At 42.0% G+C, this 26,532-nt stretch overlaps 1 protein-coding gene across 1 annotated transcript in view; it reads left to right on the forward strand.

Annotated features, from left to right (window-relative positions):
* The window catches only part of slx4ip (SLX4 interacting protein), a gene marked incomplete at both ends in the record, with an annotated part of 31,649 nt that extends 5,572 nt beyond the window's left edge, over positions 1-26,077 (forward strand). The window contains 6 exons of the mRNA XM_083898211.1: positions 1,293-1,382; positions 1,658-1,784; positions 14,511-14,588; positions 15,996-16,084; positions 25,098-25,204; positions 25,300-26,077. Of these exons, the coding sequence (XP_083754337.1) occupies positions 1,293-1,382; positions 1,658-1,784; positions 14,511-14,588; positions 15,996-16,084; positions 25,098-25,204; positions 25,300-26,077 (1,269 nt within the window). The remainder of the gene's footprint in view (positions 1-1,292; positions 1,383-1,657; positions 1,785-14,510; positions 14,589-15,995; positions 16,085-25,097; positions 25,205-25,299) is intronic.
* Positions 26,078-26,532: the final 455 nt, after the last annotated feature.

Consider the following 26,532-nt stretch of genomic DNA (forward strand, 5'->3'; position numbering starts at 1 on the left):
CAGATTTCATAATGAAGAAAATATTGCAGTTTTCTACGAGGAGACGGCAAAAGAGGGTACATGAATATACTGAAAGAGGACATGAAAGTGGCAGGTGTGATGGTGATTCCATCAGCCGGAAGCGGAAGAAAAGGACTGTCCATAAAAAGATCGAGCCTCACTTCTGAAATTTAAAACCTGCATGTTTACAAGTAATCGGCTGCGGTTTGTGCTACTCTACCAAGCAGTACATACATAATCAAAATGGAAGAATATCAGTGTACTTTTCTAAGGAAGGAACTAAGGTAATTTATTCTGAAGAAGAGAAGGCAACTGCACAGCGTTTGGGGATGACAACTGCAGACTTATGTCCAGAACTAAAAACTAGGAAGTATTAGTATTTAGTCATTATGTCTGCAATACCTCAGCTTAGCATACAAGCTTAGCCTGAGTCGAAGCTTTTATTGTGCATAAGTATTACCTAAAATTAATTATTTCTCCTATTTGCAAGTTTTACACTGAGCCTGAAATCAAAGTCTACTTTTGTCTTTCTTTGTTTTTGCTACTACTTAAATGCCATTTTTGTCATTTTCATTTTGGCTTTCAGGTCAATATTTGTTGCTCCGCTGTGTCATGGTGTGGGTGGTCTCAGTCCATCCATAACTTCCTTGTCCAGGGATAGGCGAAGTTCACACGAGACCCACATCCATTTGTTCCCTGCAGTGGGCAGCTTTTGCACTCATGTGTAAACCATAATCAGACTAGCCTGAGAAAGATGTAAAAGCAACTTAACCAGCCACGGCATTTCTGGCCTCCCCGTCCTTTATAGCTTATTGTCGTTGACACAATGACGTGGTGCTTCAGGAATTTTGCTCAGCAGCACTCAAACGTAGTGAAGAACTGCAGAAAAATCGAGTGCTTTAGGGTAGATCGGAGTTTTATCACTTCTCTGGTATAAAGCAGTGTGGTCCCCATATATGTGGTGCATCTTTAGATGTGGTGCAGCCCACTGTGATCTTTGGCAGCAACTAGACTGCAAGGCTTATAGAACAAGAAGACACTTTTTACGCTGAGAGAGGGGAAATATGAGGAGACTGTCAAGATCATACTACTTTTTAAAGAGATGGGTATAGCGATGGCTAGACAGAGAAACCGGACGGAGGGGACTTGCTGTGAGAGGCCTGGGGTGGTGTTTGAGGACATAGGGGGTCGTTGTGGTTTGCCTCGCTGTCAATCACCCACACTCTGATTTCCTTTGTAGCCTATGAGCTCAATACCACTCAGCAACCTGTGGCTGTCCTTCTTTGTTACAGTGTGGGAATTTTGCTGTGCTGGTGGATCTCCATGTTCTGCCCCTGGGCGGCCAAGAGGACGCCAGCTGGTTTACTATGGGCCACATTGAGGTACAGACACAAGGAGAGGGCCATGCCTGTGAATAAGTGTGTGACTGAATATATGGCTTCTGTGCTGCTGGGGGCCTTTTCAAAAGAGAGCACTAGCGTGGAATATAAAATGACTTCCAGCTTTCTGTCCTTTCTTTTCAGGAATTTTTATTGTTGCAAAACTCTTCCCAACTCTCCACCTATCCACTTGCAGAGTTTGTTGCTATACTGACCAGTACCTAACACTTTCCTGTAAAGTCACATTCAAACGTGGATGAAATGTATGTTTTTTGTAGGAGGTAACAGCCCTGGTTCAAGATGCTGTTGACCAGAGGGTCAAGCAGTACACAGAGTCCCTCCACAGTAGAAGACACCTAAAGCAGAAGAAGGAACTGCCACCTGCTTCAGCCTGTTTTGTGAAAGGTACTACATAACATCGCAGCAGAGCCAAATTTTCTGTGCATTGATTGTGATATGATTTATTGCTAAACGTTCTATTGATGAACACAACATTTGCATGATAATGTCTTTACGCAGATCATTCATTTAATAAAAAAAATTGTGACAACTTAAGTACGAGTTGTCACTGTATCTCATTCTTATGGAATGAAGTCATCTTTACCTTCCCCTTCCTTGTCTTAGGTGTGTCTGTTATCCACTCTTGAATAAGATGGTTTATTTTGGCTGCAGGCTCTAAACCATTATTAATTCTTTTGTATGTCAGTGGAGACAGCTGTGTGCATGGTTGTGGGCTACTTAGCTCTGTGTGCAGTAACAAAACAGTCAGAAAACATTTCAAGGCTACTTTTTGGAAGGCAGCGTGGGTGAAAAGACAACAGTACCAGTTTGGACATGGTGGCTTTGACTGTGTTGCATTGTTTAACTTGGCACATTTCAGATGCTTTTGTTCATGCAACATGTTCAAGTCCATGAAAAGGGATATTGTTTGTTACCCCTTTGGTTAAGTGATGTTGGCACAACCGTGTTTGTCTGCACTTGACACTACAAATGGTTGCCGCATACAAACGCACATATAAACAGAGAAGTATCAGAATATTTTTTTGTGTAAACAATTCACTTGAATCCATCACTATTCATCCATTGCAGTTACATTCCCCAAGCCACCCACACACATGCCTTTGAAGCACTGTAGCTTTAGAGAAACCCCCAGCTGTGTGTTGCAAGGCACAAAGGTTTGTCACAGGTAGCAGTTAAGGGCAGTTAAACTGGGCTCTCTCAGCAGGGCAGGCCTGATTGTGAGAGTGGGATTACAGGGCAGTTGGCCCATAAAGTTTCTCCTGTGGCTGTATCGCTGTCTCTCACGCTACTCCCCTCCATTTTGGTCCTCTCAACCACTTAAGTGGTGTATTTATGTGTGCATTTGTTGTCATGCTTACATGCAAGTAACAATGTTGATATGAGCGTGTGCGCGAGTATGCAGCTGGTTTTTCAAACATATTACTATTTGGCAGTTTACGATTTAGCTGGCTGCTAGCTTTTGGCATGTAGTGTCACTCTGAGTCTTCCTACATTCCGTAAACATTCAAATATGAGATACTTTGATAGGGCATAAAATCGATCTACTCATCTGTCCAAAAAATGCACCTTGAATTTCTGTGTACCGATTTCTAAAAGAATTTCCAGGATTAAGCCGGGCCAGGGAAACTGTGGTGCTTGTGCAGAGCCCCCAGGCCAGCAAGAGTCCAACTCTGATCTGACTAAATGTATTCATGCAGTAGTAATTTGACTTCCAATTGCATTATGTGGGTGTATCAGTCAGACTTTAAGAAATTCAATTTAGTACTATTTCAGCCAGACCAGGCATGTTAACATGTATTTTAAAAGTCAGGTTTTAGTCAGGGTAACAAAATAATATTTTTTTTCACTGTGTAAATGTACTGACTGATAGTGTGTTGGAGAGATCTAGCCTCCCCTTGGGCTAGGTGTGAACAGGCTGACAGTGTAAGGTTACTGTAAATCCTGACTCATATTCCCCATGACAGACTGAGGAGAGACAGACAGATCTCTAATGATGGAGATTACAGACTGAAGCCCCTCACAGACATTTGCGTGCACACATTCACACGCTATATGAACAAGGGCACTATCAACATTTCCCAAGTCAAATATGCATGTTAAAAATGATTAAGCGTCTTGCCAAAAATAATGTACCCAGTGGAACGTGACTCCATACTATATCTGAGAATTACCCCCTCTGAGAACATGAAAAGGTACAGTGTCTCAAACAGGCCTACACAGTTAATGTGCTACAGTCCCATTAAAAGTCTTAAGTAAGTGTAATGACATTCTTGGTCTTTTCATTGTCCCAAGTGAGGGAGGCAGCCGAGCAGTAAAGGAGGAGACTGTGACTGTGAGAAGTGAGCTGGCAGGCAGGAGCCATAAAAAGGGGTGGGCAGACTATAGGCTTTGGGAGGGAAGCCCAAGAAACCTCAGGGTGGGTATTAAGTATTAGGGTCGTCTGTTCTGCAAGCAGGTCAAACGCTAACCTGCTAATCCTCACAGGACTTTCAGACTGTCCATAGCAGGGAGTAGAAGCCGCTTTTCTGCTCGTATCCATTTCAGCGGAAGACCTATTTGCATCTGTGTATGTCTGCGTGTAGCATTATGTTATTTGAGAGCAGAATTAAGCTGGATATCCTGCCGTGAGACATGCATGTGCTGGAACACGTGCACATGCATGTAGTTGCATATATCTAAAGGTGTGGGGTGGGATAATACTTGTGTCTGAGCCAATAATAGGTGGATGGAGTGTGGCGCTATGTGTGGGGATGGTATGGGAAGGGGTGGGGAGGAGGACCATGGGTCTTGTATGAGTTGGTGTTTGAGCTGGTGCCAGTGTGAAATCACAGGGGCTTTAGACAGCCGTAAGAACAGCGTAACTGCCTCAGCTGTTGGCACTTCAAATGAGCCATCAACAGCTTTTACCATTCCAAGGCCCTTTAATGCTAGTGTTAGTATCCGAGTTATCTCTATGGGTTATTGTATTTATGTATTTACTCTAAAGTGTGTGTAAAGCACCCAGTGAACATGTCAGAGAGGAGAGAGCAGCTTATCCCATGTCTCCTGCCAACATAAATCCAAGTCATTTCTTTAAATGTCAGCTGCACAGGCCAACTTCCAACAGCCACCCCCCCCCCCCTCTCATTTTTTACCCATGCTACTTGAAACTTGATTAGCTCATAGTGATGTGATTTATTTATGTTTTCAGAGAGATGAACAGAGGGAACTTTTCCCACCAAACATTTTGGCTCCAGACAAGCAGAGTGGACATGCTAGACTTTAGAAGCCCAGGGAAGGGGATCTTGGGAGAGGCCTCTCTTGCATTCTCCCTGGTAGACCGTGCTGAACACACCCACATTTCTCAGTGTAATTACAGATTGAAAATAAGTGGATAATAGGGTCTCAGTGCACAGATAAATACTTTTTTTGTCATTTAATATGATGCTTAAGTCAATACTCAGGTGGTTATGCATGTCACAGTTATCTTCATGAAGGTGCAAATGCTCTTCAGAAAACCTGTTCATGCATGATATGGTCCTCTTGGACAACACTACATGCTAAACACAGACAACCCACCCCCCAAAGTGTGGTTTATTGCATTGTATTGTATGTTGTCTGATATAATAGTATACTTTTACTGGATTAGATTGGATCCTGTGCACTTCCATTGTGGATTGGGGACTATATTGATTTCCATTTGCTCTTGTATCACTTAAACTCAAGGGGATATTAATTTTGTCGTTAGGGTATATGTTTGTGAGTATGTGTAGAGCGTAAACTGAGAAGGCTCATTTTACATGGATTTAGTTAACATGCCATTTCAAACTGCCAAAGCACATTACCAGATGTCTTATGTCTACTATTAGTATTGATACAGCCACATCGATCATGTGAGGCAGAGCTTGGGTGTTGTTAAGCATGGCGTTTGAGTCCTCCTTCTCGGAGGAGTTTGCGCAGCACTGGCAAAGTGGTACCTTGAGTCCGTTTTAGGCAGAGCTGGTTCCTTCTTCCTCTCTCTGCACAGGTGCCAGGGCTTAGACGGAGGGAACACCTGCCAGCCTCTTTCCCCATAGCCACGGCAGGCTGGAGAGGCATTTTCCCAGGCTCCCCAGATGAATGGTCACTAATAGCCGTGGGAGAGGGCTTTGCGAGTGCTGCACAGTGTACCACTGACTCCTCTTGGCAGCCCCATGAAGGGGGCTTAAGGCGGCCTGGCCATGGCCATTGCAGGAAAAGCACAAGTGTTGCTGGATAGCTTTACTGTTGGAGAATGTGTTTACGAATGACCATCTCCCTCCCTAAGAACAAAGTGGAGGGTTTGTAGAGACTAAAAGGGAAAATGGCTTGTTTTGCCTTGTCATAGATTTAGCTCTGTTGGTCTAGTGGCTCTTAGAAGACCTAAAGCCCCAGTCTAAAACAGTTAATTAAATTTTGAAAAAAAGCAAACAAACTGTTCATTCAGAAAGGAAATTAGACTTCCTCTGTTCAAAACACACAATATACACACATAAAAACCATAACACGTTTCTTTGATGTTCATCTTTTCGTGAATCACTTCATAGCAAATGTTCAGCCTCCTGCTGTGAAAGTTCACGGTTTGACATCCTGTATTTACTCATCGTGTTTCCTCTTGGTGCTACTGTGGCTATTACTATTTATGTGAGTAGCTGTTATGTGCAAACTGGTCTGTAAATAGAGAGGCATGTCTGTGGCAGTGTTACCTGCCCTGCTCTGTGTTACTGGGCGTGAGGCAGGCTGGGATTAAGGCTATGGGGAAAATGGAGACCTGTGACAGGAACAAAGGAATTCCAAGGCCCAGGCTGAAAATGGATCTTGATCAGAGTAGCCGCTTCAGCCAGCCTGTCCCTCTCCCAGCTCGCCCACCCTCTCCCAGCCCCTCCTGGGCAACCCCCTTCCCCCTGGTGCTTTGTGGTATTGCTGTGCGTCTTGAAATCCTTCCTGTAAGCCCCTGGCCTTACTCAGCAGCAATGCATAGGACAGTCTGACTCCACTGTTAAACTTCTCCACCTATTATTGCACACTTTTCCTTTTCTCCTTTTCCTTAATATAGGCATTAATGCACACTCTCCTCTTTAGCACCCTCCGTGTCCGCTCTGCATTCCTCATGTCGACTCTTCATGTTTTCCCACTTTTTCTCACTCTCCCTCTCCGCAGGGTCAGCTGCAGTCTCCTAGGACACAACCGCAATCCCCACCATAGCTGTCACACCACACTCTGTTCCCATATAATTAGGGTCTGAGCCTGAGCCTGAGCCTGAGCACGGATCACATTCATGTGACTGTTCCCCTTTACCACATTCTGGTCTGGGAGACGGCACACACTCTCTTGAACTCGTACTAAGTGTTCAGCTTGACCAGAATGCCATGTTTCAGGAATTAGGGAAATGTTTTAGAGGATGTCGTTGTTTTCCCCAGCTCTTACCTTCACTGCAATAGATATTAGCCCATGTCACGTGCTCTTGTGACCTTTGTGGTTTTCCCTGAGGGAAGGTGTCTTTGTAGTGCAGACTGCTAAAATTGTACCTTGCTATTAGGAGGGACCCAAGCACCTGAGGCCAACACAAGAAAACATCAGTAAAATTAAGTCTTACTTGCCCATTATCATGAGATGCAAGTTTTAAAGGACATAACTTAAGTCCAGATGCTGCTCTGCACAAGACTAATCCATATGAGCAGTACAAGCAGTTTGCATCTTCCTCATTCTGAATGGAGATTTGTGGTTGGGATAATTAAGATATAATGATGATTAAATCTGACTCTTTGTATTGTGACTGAATTTCTCTCCTCAGATTATGTTTCTGAGAAATAGATTTTCCCCCCCTTGATAATATTTCTCTGGTCCAAAATGCTCCCCACCACTGTAGTCACATGCTGCATTATGGGTTGGCCTGAGCTACCATGCTGCGGCGTATTTTGTAACTGTGATGAAGGGGTCACCCAAATGTTAAATTGAACACTCATGTGCAAATATTGTTTCAGGTGGACGTTGTGCAGGATGATAAGGCACACTGCTCTGCTATGGCCGTAGTTACAGTTACACACAGAGAGTGATGTCCTTCCAGGAAAGCCCCCACTTACATATGGGTAACTTCCTCAGGCTCTCTCATCCTTCTCCACTCCACCCCTCTCTCTCGCTCTAAGGCCACATTATACTTCTCCGACTGCGTATGCGTTATCCGTCTGCGTCACCACGGAGACGCCTCGAGCATTTATACTTCTGCGTCGTGGTGACGGACACTCGCTGCAATTTCCCGCCCGATCAGTAGGGGTCGCTGCGCAAGGTTGTTGTGCTTCTGGCTACAGTGAGCAATGGCGTCCGAGAAAGAAAGAGAGAGAAAGACTGTTGTTGTTGAAATAGTGGCCGTTTCTCACTTTTCTGTGTGACGGAACGCAGTTTTAAGATAATTTGAGGCGAGAAATTGGCCATTTAGAGACTAAACATGTGCTGTGTGTGTTAAGGTATGACGTATTTATAGTTCGGCAGCGGCGTTATCGGCGGGGATCAGCTCCGCCTCTGTCAGGACACCCGGAGCGCACTGAGAGCCGGCACAGAGCAGCTTCGCTCAGCCTGTCCTGAGGACCAATCGCAGCTCTTGCCGTCTCCGTAGTCCCTTGACGGAGTGACGGACACTTAAAAAATATTCCGTGCACCCGGAGACGACGCAGAGGCTCTTCGACAGGTTCTGCGTCGACGCAGAGTCTCTACGTAGCCTACGCAGAGCACTTTACGCAGAAGTATAAATTGGGCTTAAGCCCCATCTCTCCACCCACACTTTAGGACAGAGGGAGGGGGTCCACATCAAAGCGGAGATGTCAAAAGAGCAGGAATCTTAGGCACTGGTGTCTGACTGTCCTGCTGATTCAACTCCTGTTCATGAAGGGGTTTTCATGGGAATTGCAGTTATTTTGACACACAGTCACCACATTTACATGCACACTAAAAACTCTGTTAATGAGAGAAATCAGGTTACTGCAGGAAATCGGAGAGTGGCTTTACACGCACTGCAATAACCAGGTTACAGTAAAGTCTGCATTTAAATGCAGCTGGTGGGTAATCAGATTTCTCCTCTTGTTTTCTTGCCATGTTTCAGAACCAGCACGGGCATAATTTAACTGCAGTAATGACATATAATACAGCAGACTGAGGGGATTTTTTTAAAAAATTTTGGTTGAAATGTCTGGAATAATGGACTCAAAGTTGTTGTGCTCAAGTTTGAATTTAAACAAATAATCTGTGTCTTGTTTAGTGTTATTTACAACACTTTTGGTTTTAGTTTGGCTTTGGACATAACTGTTTTTGTATACAATTATACAGTGCTGTAAGTCATAATCGTTCCCTGCATTTATTGGCACTGTTGCCAGTGTTAACACTTTCCTTATCCTCCGTATTATAACACACATCTGCTCTTCTAACAAAAATTGAAGGCTGGCAAGGGAGTTGGTTTACTTCAGCATAAATCTAGTTGTGTTGAACAGCTATTTTAAATGCAATACTGCTGTTAGAGAAACTGAACTGCATATACAGTATGTAAATGCACTACTTAGGTATTCATCAAAGGCCTTGGACCCACCAGAAAACCTCTGCGGTGTATCGGTGCATGAGTCACAACAGCATGGGCTGTCAGGAATGCAGATTGTATGAAGAGCGAGGCTGTTTTCTAAGGCTGTTTTAATGAACTCAGGATATAACTGTAGTTAATAAAGTCTTGTCTATGGGGACTTACCTTTGACCCTGGTCTAAACGCTTCTTATCCCTGTTCCATTTTACAATCGTAGTCACTCTGGATGCCTTTTGGTTTGTTGACTTTTCTTTCCTCTCATTGTTTTTCCAGGAAGTGGTGAAAGCTGCAGGCATGTGTGTGTGTGTGTGTGTTTGTGTGTATGATATGCGTGTCTATGTGAGTGAGTGTGTCTCAAAATTGCAGTATTCTAGCCTTGGCACCAGCCTTGTGGTGTCTGTCTTTTTGCTGCAATTCTTTTGCGGTATATTACAAGATGGTCGAAGTCTCTTCATACAAGTGGTTACAATATTATCTACCACATTTCTAAAAACATGGCGTGCTAGCTTGTTGACTCTTTGATTTGACCTGTCATAATATTGTTGTGCCTTGGGTTTGAAAGCAATTAAATCCAATGCACAAGACCATCTTCTCTTGCAGGAAGTACAAATGAAACCCTTTCAAGTCTCCACTTTGCAGATTTGGTATTACACCATTGTGGGCCACATTTGCCACAGAAAGAGATCACTCGTTCTCAGTGGAGGCACCAGCAACCTGTTTGCTGGAGAGAAACATGAATGTAAGCTTATGAGACAACATGAGAGAACCCGGGCAGAGGGCCAAGAGCAACTCTGCACTGTGCAGGACGTTATAAAGTTGGAGCAACAGCTGATGTCTCGGACTGTGGCGTTAGACCAGTTCCCATCCCTGTGTGCAGACATCCCTGTCAAAGTTGTCCTGGGAATTGGCGACTCAAACCACCAGGGAAAGCGATGTGAATAGTTGTAGAGTCCATTGGACTAAATCAAAGCTTCTAAAAACATAGAAAGCCATGAGGCTGCAGTGAAAGAGGCTTGATCCCTGGACCCTAAAAGAGCAGAGAAAACACAACAGCGATACAGATCTGCATTCCTCTCAAGGTAGACATCCAGAGTGAGTGATAGCTGATCACTGCTCTGCTATTTGAAGAATGGTAGTTAAAAATGACAGCTTTTTTCTGCACATAATTCTGCTGTTGTTGGCCACAACCAACCACTACATACCCTTACAGTATCCTTCTCAAAAGTCTCTTTGGGATTAAAGAAACATTCTATTTGAAGCTTGTCTTGTTATGACAACCATTCTATGTTCTCAACTATTAAAGAGACAGACATCCAAAGATCCCAGCTCTAAAGAACGGGTCATTGAGGTAGGAAGTCTAATCGTGTATTTGACCATTAACATTAAGATGTGTCTCCCAGTTGTTAGTGACACATTTTTATACCATGCTATATTTGCAATGAAATGCTGAACACAAGTTGAAAGTGGCAACTTGCACCTGTACATTTAAGGTCATCATCATTCAATCTTAGATGCCCTGCACAGTAATTGTAGCCATGCCTCTTGAGAAGTTGCGTTTCATAACTTTCTTTCTTCTTAAATCTTGCACACCGCTATCACGCCACCGGTCATATCGTAGTACCACGTTGATCTTGATCTTGTACAGACAACCACTGGGGATTTTAGAGCTTAAAAGCAGAATGTTTATGCGGGGCCATATCTATCACCTTACCTCATTCCAGCATGCATCTCACCCACAAAACACCCCAAAACTCAATACTGGTTTATTAGAAGCCAGGGAAGTTAGCAAGCCAGTGTGCATGGCTAATAACCCTCAGGCTAATGATGATTTTAAAAAACAAACAAAAACAAAAAAACATTTACTAAATGCTAGTTTTACTCATAGTCATTGCTTTCTTTCAAGTCCCTTGATAATATAATGTTCAAAGTCGATGTATGTCCAAACTGCTAGTATAATATCCTGCATTCATGGATGTGCAACAATGTTCCCTGAGGCCATGCTTGACAAGTAGTAAAAACGATTTTACAGTTCCCCATCAATCACCCATCAAATGTATATGTTGCAGGGCATGCTAATCCCAATGCACATTCTGATTTCACAGACAGTTTTAGTTGGTAGTTCAGATATAAAAAGTGCACAAACAAACTGCAGTTTTTAAATTGATTCTAGAGCTCATTGTTAAGTTATGTGCCCACTTTAATTGTACAGATGGGATATGTAGTGTTCACGCTCTGGGAGATTTTTATGTATGTCAGCAAATGTTGAGTAAGCCGTCACAAGTTTTGCTGGAGGCTAAATTTCTGTTTGAGGATTAGAAACCTTCCCACAGGTGCACAACTAACCTGGGTTCAATGTTGATTAATAAGTGCCATGCCGATCCAAGTTTTAAATGCTTTATTTGCCCCTTTGATTGAATGCGTTTTAGGCTTTATCCCTCATGACAGATGGTTTGGAGTGTTTCATTAATGCATGTGTTGCTTCATTTGTCCATGTTGGCACTATTTTGCTTTGTTTAGTTCACTGAAGTATTGAACAATGCAGAGAGGAAAAAGAAAGCAGGGGTGGTACCATTAATCACTGGCGAATGGACTTAACCGCATACCTGTGGCAGTTTTGCAGCAAGCTGTGTCTGTAATTCCATGTCATTATCAGTAGAATCACATGAGAGCACCTTTCTCAAGACGATAATTAGACGCTTTGAATTGGTTCGATGACATCAGCTTATAGAGAAAGGGCAACAAAGCACCAACTTCACACCCATGCTTTTCTGTTCTGTGTTGCATGTTCACCCTGGAAATGTATTTGTCCCATTGGAGGTTAAACATTTTGTGGAGCCTTGTGCATCTGGTTTCTGTCAGAGTTGTTGCCCTTGGGGCGCATTTTCCTGTTAAATATCAGCATTTCAGAGATGAAGATGGTCTCATTTTTGGCTTAAGTTTTTGTTTTTGACATTAACCAGGGAGTTCTGAAAGAGTTGTGAGTGCAAGAGGTTAGAAGGTACTCAAACTACGGAAGAGCATAATCTTTTAAGTGAATGTTAAAATGAGATTTAATTAGGTTTTCACATGGCAACGCTGGTATGAGACCCCCAAACAGGAGCATTAGGCCCTATTCAGACCTGGTATTAACATCTGTCCTAAAAGATCTGATCACATGTGGACAGAGGTTAGTAATGTGACTGTGTTCACACCTGGCACACCTGCCATTTAAATAAGACTTCTCTCTTACTCACTCGTTTATACTCTCATGTTACCTCACACAAGCTTTGCCTCCACTGCCACCAACATTCTAGATTGGAGTACAAAGTTTAAAATGTTATTCCATGTCTAGGTTGGGCTCATGCTTGTATTGGGGTTGCCTTACATGCTGGCACTCCAGTCCAGGGAGCACCTAAAGAGCAAAGACAACAGCGCCAAGTCTAACTGTAGAGTAGAATAGAATTAAGTCATTGTAGGCACAGCATATAACGTAATTGGGAGTGCATTTATCACAATCAGTAATCACACATACCCACAGTCAGATTATTCAATTATCTTATAATGAATCCATAAAATCTCTGTTCATTCAAAATGGGTAGGTTATTAAAATATAAACCTTTGCTGTGAGAATATTGTTTTAAGTGCTTAAAGTTGTGGAAATAATTTTTTTGTTTCTGTGGTGATATTTAAAGCTCGCTGGAGGTAGCTGCAACTGGCAATGTCATCCAGGGAGGGCAGTGGACAGCCAATGATTTTTTTTTTGTGCAGACTAAATGACTGACTGCAACTTGAGCATGCTACTTACCACACTGAGATGTCATAGGTCAATATGTTCTCAATGCCACATCAGTAGAAGGCTAACAACAGTTCTTGATCCAGGTTGTTGTTCCTGAGTAATCTCAGGAAGTGTAATCGCTACTGTGCCTTCTTTACCGTCGCAGTGGTGTTGACTGTCCAGGAGAAGTCCTTGGAGATGAGAGTACTCAGGGATTTAAAGGTGTGCACTCACTCTTCACAGCCCCCATTTATGTAGTGGAGAGCAAGTACACCTCTCGTTTCTTTCTGAAGTCCAGGATAATTTTGGAGTGTCAAAAGCCACTTCGCTGAAGCACTGCGCCATCTTGAGTTACTGTATTTCCAAGGAACAACTGCATAGCGTGTTTGCTGGACCCTTGCTTTCAGTCAACAAATTCCTACAAGATTAGGCAACAGGCCACATTTTCTGCCCAGCACATCTTGCATACCATGAAAAACATTCCCATGACAAGTTAAGCAGAGGCTTGCTTGGGCCATGGTTTCTGTGCTTGTGCCAAACTCAGAGGTGAGTTACATTAAATTAAGAAAATGCAGCTCTCGGGGTCCCCCCACAGTTGGTAAATGGTATCATTTGTTACAACTGTCATATAAAATATCTGTCATACGGCTGTGCAATTAATCAAAACGCGTGTTTCAATCAAGATTGTGGCCTCAAACCATTCTAAAAACAAATTAACCGAAAACAAAACAATTATTACAAAAGGAGGGCTTTTATTCTGAAAATAACTCTTTTAATGTTGGAATGAAACTTCCTGTCCTGCTCGTCATCCAGCAAAAATACAACAATTCAGTGGAGTCCCTGGGTTAAACATGCAGCATAAGCAAAGATATATACAATATACTATAATTTATAGTTTTTTTAAGGTAAATTCATAAGGTTCGTTCAAAATTTCACATTTAAAGCCACTTTTTTTTTTACATACAATAAATTCTATTTGTTTCAAGTCGATGATTCGTGATTCAGTGTTGATCCAAATAATTAGTTTTTCTATAATCAGGCAGCCCTAATGTGTAACAGTAACATGTGCATTTATTTATTTTTTGTTTATTTTTTACCTCCTCCTCAGAGGTTATGTTTTCATCTGTGTGAGTTTACCTATAAATGTGTCCTTCTGTCAGCAACTCCCTGGCTATAGGTTTTGATCGAGCAATCTGAATTTTTGGTCATGGAGAGGTGATCACCCCAGTATGTATCCCATTAAACTGTGGAACGAATCTATGAACTGATGACGTCAAAAATCAATGATCAACTTTTTAAGAAATCCCAATTTCTGTATGGTTGTTTTGTGTCAAGGAGAGAGTTTGTAGTTTTCAGTCCCCTCTGTCTTGTTGAAGTCATTGTGGTGTGTTGTATTGTGTTATTGAGCTGTAAAAAAAGACAATTCTGTCAAAACATAACACATTTGTTATGTGTATGCACTATGCAGTGCCAGACACTCAATCATCAGAATAAGTCTCATTTGGAGCTGACCCAGATTACTGATTTGGCAGCAATTTAAATTTAACAAGAAAAGTTGCATTTAACAAGTTCAGATGTGTATATATCTCAGCAACATCTTCACAGATCAGGATGGACTTTGTAATGTTTATGTAAGATGATAAAAGCTTTAAGCAAGCAGCTAAAGTTCTATACAGATCCAGAAAATGTCTGCTTGTATGTAACATGTAGGTGACAAAGTGTTTAAGGCTTGGAGGTCTCTGCTCTCTGAGAGCTCTTGTTGTTAGCTGTAACTCTCTGTTTTTATTCTCCTTAGGGAAAACATTCGACCTGGTTGCCAATTTTTTGAAGCGCCACTTCAACCTGAGATGTATCGTCAAGCAACTCTATGGAGGTATGTAATATTCATGTTTTCAGAGAGACAATTCCATGTTAAACGAATCAGTGATTGACATTTTAAAGGCTCATACGCAGCCACATTTCCCACAGACGGAGCAAATCATCTGTGGTTTGTATGTTGATTTTTCTCCCCCTCACTTGGTTTTATGTCCTGTCCCTACCTGCTCGGGGTGTTGTTAAAAACAGGCAGCCATTAAGCGGTTCCCTTGAGAAGCTACTGAGTGGGAGGCAAAGATAGGAGGGCTGTCTTTAGATAGCAGTCACAATCTATCTCCATGGCCCATCTAGTGCCGGTGACCCTTGGCCACCTTTTCATGGGACCAACATGTCTCTCTTCCTGTCAGTAAAGTTAATATCTGCTCCCTAAGGGCCTGGGATGTTAAAGTATAGCTGACTTGCAACAGACAGAGATGTCGGCTTCTCCCTGTCTGTCTACTGCACATCATATTAAACCCAGCCTCATGTGGTTGTGTAATGCAGCCTACTGTGTTAGGTGCATATAGACATGGTCCACCAAAGTTATATACATATGTGTATGTATTTAAGAGCTTACTGTTTAGATAAAACACAATGGTGCTTTTTTTTTACACTTTTATTTTATTGTAATCATAATACATGATTCTTTTCACCTTTATAATACAACTATCACATTAGAAAGGCCCACACTTCCACTTGGTTTACAAGCCCAAGAGAAGGTTTTATGGATTGTTCAGATTTAAAAGGGTCCATCCTCAGTAAAGCGTGCATTTGATTTGTGAATCTTTGTTCCAGTCTTAGTTAGATATTTATCTTTAGCTGTAAAAAAAAAAATATATATATATGTATAAAAAATGATGGCCTGATAGTGGCTTAAGAATGTATGTCGTAATCTGTTAATCACAGGAAATTTGGGGAATTTATCAAGTGGTTGTTGTTAACATCCATTGAGCATCTAAACCCTACTCTGTAACTTTAGATTATTGGTCACTGTCACCATCACAGCACAAACTACATTAAGGCAGTTGTTTGCTGTATGAAAACTTGCACGATGTTTAACCACAGTTAAATGGTGGCTGTCCAATCGAGGTGATGTGTTTTAGCTCATTTGTTTGAAGACTAAATATTATGCTTAGTATAATAATTATGTTGTATTACTGATGTAAGTGGTCTTAAGAGTCCATGGTTATAAAATGTTCTCATATTTCATGCTCTTCACACAGCTCATAAATGTCAGCAGTTAGCATCTGTAATCTACCTTCTTTTTTTCTTGGTCTGAGGGTCGGTAAATACTTGGTGACTGTATTATGTAAAGTCAAACTTCCACCACAGCAAACTCCCCCCCCCCCGAGTTTGATTCCTAATTAGAAGTGAAACGACATCATTAACAAAGCATGGTCTTTGCTGTTTCTTTGCCTGTCTTCAGATTTGCGTGTGTTTCCTGAGCGATATGTTGTGTGTGTGAGCTGTCCAGAGAATGCCTCAGCACACCATGGAAACCCGAGCCTGGCCGCGGTGAGTGCTGTTTATACTCCTCTATTTCGTCTTCCAGTCGCCTGGCAAAAAGTCCTGCATGGGTTTGTGCATTATTATAGGAAAGTGCTGCCAAATCATTCTCCTCCTGTGTATATGCTGATGCTGATCTTTACGTCGGGGGACAGGGTGTTGAGTTGGGGTGTCCAAAGATGCAGTGTAACCCTCTGCTCCCAGATTATGCCAATTCATCCTAGTTTTACACTTTTATTTGTTAATTTATTTTGGCAACCACAAACAAGAGACCTCAAAGGAAGAAGGTAGACAAAAATATAGCCAAATATACGTCTTGAGAAAGGCTCGATCCTTCTGGAAGTGTGTGACTGTGGCCATGCAGTTTAACGTGGACACTCAGCAATTATTCATGTATAAAAATGACCCCCAACCACTTTGCTTTAAGTGTTAACAGTTAGTATAACCTTGATTTAATATATCATCCAATAACCATTATTCTCCATTATACAGCATATATTTAACGGTTCAAGAAAACTGCAACAGCACTTAAATTATTCTGTTATATGCATATTGTTTGGGGTTTTTAATCCCAAACTCCCTCGAGCATTCTGGGAAATAATAGTGGAGCCTCTCACCTTGGCACTCACATCAAGGACAGACACAGGACTCTCCCATCACATCCCATGATCAGTGACCCACTGTTTTTATATGGGTTTTTTGCTATTGTTTCCCTTTGAAATGTCTCTGCACTCTCCGCAGTTTGGCTTCCAATGAAAGCAGCGATTGTAATATTTTTAGTGGAGCAACATAGTCGTCAGTGAAAAGTTCATATTGTGTAACCAATTTTCCAGTTCAAGGAGGCATTGCTGTCGATTGCGTTCCTCTCCTCAGGATGTGGTTCTTTGGGCTCATACAGTACAAGCACTGGGAATTGGAGGGTGGGAGTCTTGTGGTGGAGCGCTCACTAGTCCAGCCTAGAGCGTGGTTTGTAAGGGAAAGATACCAGACAGCAAGGCTGAAGTTTTTCACATGACAAAAACAATTATTTGTTTATATCCCTTGTCCTGCTCCGATTTGTCAAATGGGGATTTTTTTTGGGCCATTTTATTGTTACCATGTCAAAAAATCTGACCAAGAAAAGTTAATATAGTGAGTCACAGCTGATGCAAGACTTAATAATGTTCCTGACTAAAAAATAATGTGGTTTTTGGAGTTCTTTGTCGAATTTAGTCATATGTTAAAGAAGAGGTCTTTTATCCCACAACTCTTGACAGCGCAATGTTTGTCCCAAGAAAAGCCGTGTTTTCCTGTATTTAGGGAGATTTCGGTTTGTGTGACTTGCCGAACAAAAATCCTTTACCGCAGTGGAAATGTAGACTCATCAATTCAATTTAACACTTCTCTTAAGGTCAAGGGGTTATGTTGTGAGGCAACTGAGGTGACATCATGTTTGGCCTTTTGTCATGTGAAAGCCAGTGTCTCGCTCCCACACGTGAGCTGCGTGTTTCTTGTATGCGATGTGCTGCTGTTTTAACTTATTAATCATTTTTTCAGCTGTGGTTCTGTTAGAGGAGGAGATGGTAAAATCAAGTCATTTCCAGTCATTTAGAAGGAGTGAGGATGACTATTATGGATTTTCTGTAAGGTCAATATGGGAGAAACCTACATATTTGTGAGAAGACAGATGTTTGACGATACTTAACCACTTAATAATTTCTACACGGAAAATGTATTTTTAAATGCTAACAATGCTAATGTCAAAGGTGTTATTGGTAGCAAAAATTATTTTATTTCAACAATGGATACTTTCAGCACTTTGTTTTGGTTTTGTCTTATAATTTATTTTATTTGATTTCATGTGAGCTTTAATGCATTTTTGCAATTTTTTTATGTTTATTATATCTTTTATCTCTTATTCTGTGCAGCACTTTGGTCCACTGTGGTTGTTTTAAAGTGCTTTTTCAAATATAAATAAAATTGGATTGGATTGGATTGGTTTTAAGACCACAACTTAACTAATTTGATTCAGCTTTGGTCGTACTGTTCTGTACCAATCCGATACGTACTATGCTGGCAACTCAGCAATGGGTTAGGGCACAGATAAAACCACTCAAAAAATACATTATTATTTTATTTATTTTGTGATATAATGCACATAATTAAAGAAAATAGACATAAAACTACTTAAAATATACAGTATATCACCAACAAAGTGTATGAGAGAGCGGGAGACCGAGAGCAATACTGAACCTTGACTAAAGCTCCCAATTTTGTTTCCCTGTCCAGAAGAAAAGTAACTCGTCAACTTCTTCTCCGCTGTGAGGCGTCTATATGTTTTTCGCCTCTCTTCTAGTTAAGACATTTTTGAAAGGGATAGTGAGGCTTTTTAGCTTTGGTATTGTTCAGTATTTCCCACACTTAGCAGCTCTCTGCTGGCTCTGCTGGTGTCCCGTGTGTTGAAATGCTACAAGCTGTGCTATTTGTGTGTTTTCAGGCCCAAAAAAAATAAATTTTGTGAATACACTGGCTGATATCAGGGATGCAAGCTTTTCAATTTAAGGTGTTTCCTTAATCTCAGAGCCAACTACAGGTCTGCCAAGACTGGACCATTGAAACAACTACATTTGCATGAGCCTGTAAGAAGACAACAAACTAAAAGTGTTTCACACACTAAATTATTTGTCTTCTTGACATTTGAAGATTTTTGTTCATTTTAAAAACTTATTGTGAAACGGCATCAACAGTGTGACGGGCAGTATGGGAAGGACGAACCAGTGTTTAGGATTGTGGCACTTGTTTTCTAGTCAGGCACAGAGTGGGCAGCTGAAGGGTGAGTGGCGTGCTGGGCTGCAGAAGTTTGGATCAAAGACAGAGCAGATGTGTTTCCAGCCCCCCTTCTCGTCTGAGCTCTGGACAAGCCTGTGTGTTTACTCATGACCTCAGCACGCCTCTAGTCTTCACAGCAACAGCTAGAAGCAGCGCGTTCCCAAGTGTCCAGTGTCTGCTGAGCTCCTCCGCACTGAGGCCAAAAACATGGCTATGGTCTTTTTGCATTCACAGTCCTACTCATTCATTCCAACCTGTCTTTAGCTGATTTTTCTTATGTGCACAAACTGAGTCAAACAGCCTGCCTTGCTCCTTACATGTGGGTGGATCCCAAAACGTTCATCATTGTTCAGGGATAAGAACTGTCCTTTATTTTAGGCAAGTATGAGTCCATGCATGTTTGTTGATTTTGTCGCAGGGAAGATGTGGTACGTTAGGAAAAAACAGGGCATGACTCCTCTGTGAGTGTGGGGTGGGTGGAGGTTGAGGGGCAGAAAACTGTGGATTTCATAAGCATCGCTGCAGGAGGCATTTCTGCCTGGCGAAACGGTGCTGTTGTTTCTTGGTGCATGTTGGAGAGTCGCTAATGCTGTTCAAAGGATTTCCAGTTGAGATAATAATTCAAGATTTTTAAAAATGTGTGCATGTATGAACAGCAAAAAAGTCTACTCTATGCAAAAACCTTGGAATAGTTAATATATTAGGCAGTGTCTTCAAAGACTAAGTGATATTTTGTAGCAGCAGTGAGGTATTTTGTAGACCACTCAGAGTCTGTTTGTCTGTAGCAGTGCATTGCTTTCAAGTGCAGCTGCATTAAAAGATAACCAACATAATCTTCGTATCTGTTCCTACCTTATCTTATGTCAGAGGGGGAACTGTTACTTCGCTGTATTTTATGTAGTTGGCTATCTTTTTGAAGTTATTTCCAGGAGTCATCCAGGGTTGGGGCATGAGATGAGATTCTGTGCTGGTATCCTTTAAAAACTAAGTGAGTCGTTCTCTGCTCTCTTTGCCCCCTTTGCCAGACTTATCTTTATAATCTGACTTCCAGATGTGCAGTATTGTTGCAGCTCCTGTTGTGGAGTCGTGTTGTTTTGGAGACTCGAGAGCTGGGGAGGGCACTGTTAGTCTAGGGTTGCATCACGAGAAGTGTTTTGTAGCTTTGTGAGTGGGCGAGCAGACTGGCTGGCGGTAGTGGTACTAGGATCAAATCCTTGTAGCTGAGGGAGAGGTGGTAGCAGCAGTGGGTAGATGTTCTTATTTACCACCATCTCTCCCTTTTGGAAGTTATGTACAAGATTAGGTAACAGTTCCCACACAGTACTAATGTTGAACCACATGAAATGTTTCAACACCATCTCTCTTTCGTCCCCTTTTATCGTCTATGTTCTCCTACAGCTGCTGTTTATAGAATGTTTGACCCATGGCAAATGACATGGCAACAATAGAAATAATCATTCATATACCATCTCTCTCTCTCTCTCTCTCTCTCTGAATGTCTGTCTTCCATTCTTCATCTACGAGCTGTGTGTATTTCCAGACTCTTCCTCTTTTCATGTTTATAACTATCAACCCCTCTGTTCTTTCACCCTCTCTTTCGCTCTTTTGAAGTCGTGCCGACAGGAACAGAGTGTAACTCAACTTTCCCAGAGAGCCTCCCATTGGCCTTGTGTTGATTTTTCTTTCAAGTTCATTTTCAAACAGCATTTATTCATATTAAACAGATGAGAATACATATCCAGTCATTACAATGCGAGCGATGGCACCCACATCTTTCACAGTATTGTTGTTGTTGGCGTGGGTGTGTGAGTGCGTAGGCAAATGCAAGTTCGTATGTGTGAATCTGCCCCAGTTTCAAATCCAAGGCTAGTTGTAGCTCTGGTTGTAAGAGAGCATAAAAAACTGAAGCTCTGCCCACACTCTGAAATGACTCCATCTCTACACAAAGGTTAGCTTGTGGAGAACTTCCTGTGTGAGGATTCCTGTGTTTGTGGGCATGTTGGGGAGCCTGTTGGGCTCAGGCAATATGACTCAGGGAGGTTACCTTTTTCTTTTGTTGGGCTCCTCTCTAAACACCGTCTTTCTCTTATTTATTTATTCTTTAGTATCTTGTACTTTGTTTCCCTTGTCCCTTGTGTCCTGTCGTCTCCGCCTCCTGCCCAGCCTCCATATTCACTCCCCGCCCTCTACATTCAACCCACCGTACCACAGACCAGAGTGCATTTGTTAAGTCTCAACACCCAGGACAAACCCACAATGCCCCAGCTTGCTCTTGCAGCTTGGGACAATTACTTCTTCCCCTCCCTTTGTGTGAATGGTCATACATTGTTACTAGTATCATGTGGGAGAGGGGAGAGGACATTAATGATTTTTTTTCCCTCTGTGATCACATTAACTGGTGGATGCCAAAGCTTACCGCATTGGCTTTCTCCATCTTAAATTGCACATTGATCATTTGACTAACCAGCTTATGCAGTAGTAATGATCTGAAAATTGAACGATATTAAATATACACAGCGGCTACAACCTCAGTTTTCCAAGATTTAACATCTGTCTGGTTGTATTTTCCCACTGCAGATGCTTACAGAGGTTATAGCCTTTTCTGACGAAACAGCAATGTCATTCTGTCCCGTTTGATGATTTTGGTCAAGTCCTAACTTTTCCATCATGCACCACCAGCACTTGTTGTGATATTTCATGACAAGTTCTCCCTTGTCAATGAAGTATCTCAACATCTATAGTATGGATTAGAACAAGCTTTTATACTCTACTTACACACTAAGTCCCCAGAGCATCCTGTAAACTTTGGCCAACCTTTCACTTTTTCTCCAGCAGCGTCTTGATGTCTGGAAATTTATTTTTTGATTGCCATTAAAATTGGCACCAGTGTTTAAATCAAAAAGCTCTTCATCTGTGAGTGTTTAATCTAACGTTTCATTGCGATCGATTACTACACTCTACAAAAATATAAACGCACAAAGAAAAACCTGTAGTTATTGTTATGTGACAAAACAGAGTAACTATCCAAAAATAACAGTACAACTTTATCAATAAAGTGGGTCATAGACAATGGCGGGTCGATGATCCAAGTTCACAAACTTCCACGTCCACCATTAGCCTCACGCAGAGCGGTACACCGGCGACGCTGGACATCACCAGGTTGTCGATCGTGGCCTTGGGGATGTTGTCCCATTCCTGCAGAGCCAGTTGAAGTTGGCGGCCGTTCTGGGGAACTGGAACTGGAACCCGCTGGCGGACACGCCTATCCAGAACATCCCAAAGGTGTACGATAGGTGACATGTCTGGTGTATACGGCGCCATTCAGTTGTGTTGTCACAGCTGTAACGCTCAACCCAGCACTCAGCATGCCAATGGCACGCTCCCTCATGATTTGTGACATCTGTGGCATATTGAAAAGTGACAAAAGTCCACATTTTGGTGTGCCCTTTTATTAACCAGACCATAAGGAGTGTCTGTTTACTGGTCGCGCATATTGACCACCACTCTGCCATGCTCCATGACTCTTGTGAGTTGAAATACTCAATCTGAGATTGTAGTCAATAGGAGTGGCCAAGAGACACTGGACTACTGGGTTTGAGCAAAACAAATCATTCCATAAACAAATGCATCAAAAATCTGAGCAAATGTCATGACATTCTATTTTTGTTCACCATTTCAAGTTTGTGCGTTCATATATTTTTTTTGAGTATAAAGTAACTCATTTTCTGAAAATGGCCTTATGAGGGCACACGTTGGAGAGACTGAATCTTTTTTCCCTTTCCATATTACCTACTATCTAATCCCGACCCACAGATATTTCCTTACTTAATGATAAAAAAAAAGGCAGGGGACATTTTTGTGGGAAACCCTGGACTAACTGGACTCAACACCTCCCTGTCTCTCAGTGGTGGGCCTCTCCAACACAGACTGATCCCACCACAGAGCGTCACAGGAAATCATTCCTGCCGGTGTCCATAAAACAGTTTAACTCATCCCCTAAAAGTGTCAAACACAACACACGTGCCGTAATTCTCTGCTGCGACTGCTACTGTGTATAATTATGCTTGTATATACCTTGTGCAAAATAACATTTTAAACTGATTTATTGTTTTAGTTCAGTTTAGCTGCTTCTGTACATACAGTATATCATGTTTACACATGCTATTTATCATCCAGTAATGTCATTCAGCCATGTTTATTGCCACAGCATCAAAGGGTCATCTTTCTTATGTATGCTGTACTTTTATAGGGAATGAGTGTTATCCTGTTTCCGATGGAGCAAATGTGATGCATAGAATTTGCCCCTAGCAAGTAATAAAGTATTCAGACTCTGATTATTTACTTACCAAGATCAGTCTTGTACAGCCAGGAGGAGTATTCCATCTTTGACAGCCAAGTTGGGTACAAACCTGTCATTCATGTGTGTATATATATATATATGAATAAAAAAAATAAACGTAGAAAGTGAGATTACAGTGTCTTATTTGGTTATAACGCTTATTTCTTTTAAAGTAGAAAGTGTCAATCTCTCTGACTTACAGTTTGGCTTCTGTAATTAATCTAATTAAACTAATTTAATGAATCACCTTTACCGGGCCCACGGTTGGTGTAGTGGTTAGCACTCTTGCCTTTGCAAGAGCAAGAAGACCTGGGTTCGAGCCCCCCGTTTGGAACAGCTTTGGAACAAGGGCCTTTCTGCAAGGAGTTTGCAGTTCTCTCCGTGTGTGTGTGGGTTTTCTCCGGGTTCGCCGGCTTCGCCCTACAGTCCAAAAACATGCGATTAGGTGAATTGGTCGCTCTAAATTGACCGTAGGTGGGAGAGTGTGAGTGAATGGTTGATTGTCTCTATGTGTGGCCCTGCGATGGACTGGCGAACTGCCCAGGGTGTACCCCGTCTATCGCCCAATGTCAGCACCCCCCGCGCTGGAGGATAAAGCGGTAGATAATGGATGGATGGATGGACCTTTACCTTGCCATTAAGCGACACTTAAATTGTGAAATAGTTTTCAGTTTGGCTCTGTGTGGACAACACTTATATACAAACAAGAGACAGAGTTAGCGCTAAAGATCTTTTCTTCTGATCAGACCAATCCAGACCAATCTTGCTAAAGTTCCATAGAGAAGGATATAATATATACATACAAAAAGTGTCAAATATGAGGCTTTGAAACCAGGGAAACTGAAATTCAAATTGCTGCTTCAGTCTCCAAATGATGAGGCTACTTCCGCTTACTTGTTTATATATATATATATATATATATATATATATATATTTATCCATGCTCCTCTGAGGAGCTTTTATCCTGTTTTCACATGTTTTCCATTCCCAAGCCTCCGTTGGGAATGGGAATTAATGAAGATGACAGAGCAAAGCAGAGGAACATCTCTGTCATCTTATTGATGGACTCTTTTATAATCACTGTTTTAAAATGTCAACAAGGTTTCACTGTTTTGTATTCGTGCCTCAGGCTGTCGAGCCTCAGAAACGAAGAAACACGCGTCATACTTTTTGACAAGTCAGTCATTAGTCTTTGAGTTGGTTAGTTTGGATATGATTAAGTGGATGACAAACACTTGGTGCCAGCTGGGGTGTTAACGTGTGTGTCTGAAATCATTATAGAAAACATTCTTGTGCTGTAGGCAAGTTGAAATAGGAAAGCAGAACCACAATTTTGTATTCATGAGACTCGGGGTTGGACAGTGATTAATGTTAATGTTTTATTTAGGGAATTCCTTCCAACTATTTTGAAAATGGTTTAATTGGTTTGTGGTTTTCTTTTGTAATAATAATTTTTGAAAAAGTGATCTAAATTTTCAGCTTCTTAAATGTGAATATTTTATGATTTATTTGCTCCGTGCAACAAAGAAATCAAGGAAACACAGGAATGAGTAATGTTGGTTTGTGGACAAAACAAGATATTTTGAGCTGTGGAAAACACCACTCAGCATTTTTCTGACATTTTATGGACCACACAATTAATCAATGAATCGAGAAAATAATTGACAGATGAATCAATTATGTAAATAATTGCTAGCTGCAGCCCTGGTTTACTTGTATTCATTAAGTTTGGATTTTTGCAGCAGCAGCAGCAGTGGTTGTTTTTAATGTGCCACAATGCCAGACTGATGACAGCAGTCTGCTGTTGATCCAAACCTATCCAGGATGCCAGGAATAATATTTTTTGTTTACACCAATTCTGTTTGTCCTCTCTAGACTGAGCTGAGTGAACAAAGCAGATCCGAATATTTTTCCAGAGCAGGAGAAACCCAAGAGCCTTTAAACAGCCCCACAAAAACAAAGAAGACAGTGCTTCAAAAGATGTAAGTATGATCTAATGCAGAACTTTCCAGTCCCACCAGTCGGAGAGGACACTCAAATATCTCTTCATATCCTCTTATCCTTTTGACTTTTTCAGAGCCAAACAAGCTAGTGTCCAGCAGCAGCAGCTCCATGCCTCCGAGATGGGGGAGCAGCACACTGACCAGAGAGCCTGTCCCAAAGAACAAAGAGGGGAACTTCAAATGCGAGAGTCTGAATCAAGCCACAAAGGAACTGTGTCAATCCCAGAGGCAAAGCACCAGGTGCCTTGTCCCAAAGCCTTAACTGAAGCCATGGCTCAGATTGGGACTACTCAAAAGCAGGGTCTGACCCAGGAACAGCAGACTGACGCTAGCTCTCCGAACAGCAAAAACCCAGCAGGAGCCTCAGCAGTTTTCTGCCAACAAGAACTCCGTCAGGAGACCAGTAAGAGCAAGAGGTGCAAGCTGAGTGATGCCGGGGTAGACCCTTACCCACAAAAGGCCAAGAGGGCGTGCTTTGGAAGACCTCCAGCCACAATGCTAACTCATTCCACCGAGTGCTCTACACAAACATCCAAGCATGACCTTCTTCCTCTGCCGCCCCTTCCTCCAGTCGAAGCCAAGGCAGAGTCCAAGGCTTTCCCAGTCTCCAAGTGCATGAAAACCACACTGGAAGTAGAGCTGCTTACGCCAGGGAAATGCGCCCAGAGGCTCCCCCTCACAAGCAATAACACGGCACAGACAAACCAAAACAGGCTGGCCACAAGTCTGAGGGGCCTATCTGTCAAGCCTGCATCCTCGGGCTCCTCTATTAGTTCCAGATCCACACTCGGAGAGGAGGGGGATGAATGTGTGCCCAGAACCTCTAGATTACGACGAGTGAAGAAGTCCTGAGGGAGAGAGACAAGCTACAGTAAAGATGCCTGACGCCACAGAGATAGAGATGATATTGTGTCAGGCTACATGTTTACCCCATGCAGTCTCCTCAGATGACTTGCATTTGTACATGTCACAGTTTACAATAACAATATCTCTTCTTCTCACATGTGCTTTACAGACGGGCAGTATACACACGCACACAGGCACGCACGCACGCACACAGATCAAATGCTGAACATATCATAGCAATTGATACATGAGCTACTCTTTGTCAAATACTTGAAACAGACTTTGCCTCCACCCATAAATAGTGGTGGTCAAGAGAGGCTTGCAAATGAAAGTCAAAAACCTTTAATTGGAGTTTAGATTTGGTTTTGTGTTAAAGATTGTGGATTTCAGACAGGCAGGAGCCATGCAGTACGTCATGGCTTTCAGTCTGAAACGCTGGCTCCTACGTGTCTGAAAAGTGT

This window comes from Microchirus variegatus, assembly GCF_963457635.1.
Source record: "Microchirus variegatus genome assembly, chromosome: 11".
Taxonomy (NCBI): domain Eukaryota; kingdom Metazoa; phylum Chordata; class Actinopteri; order Pleuronectiformes; family Soleidae; genus Microchirus; species Microchirus variegatus.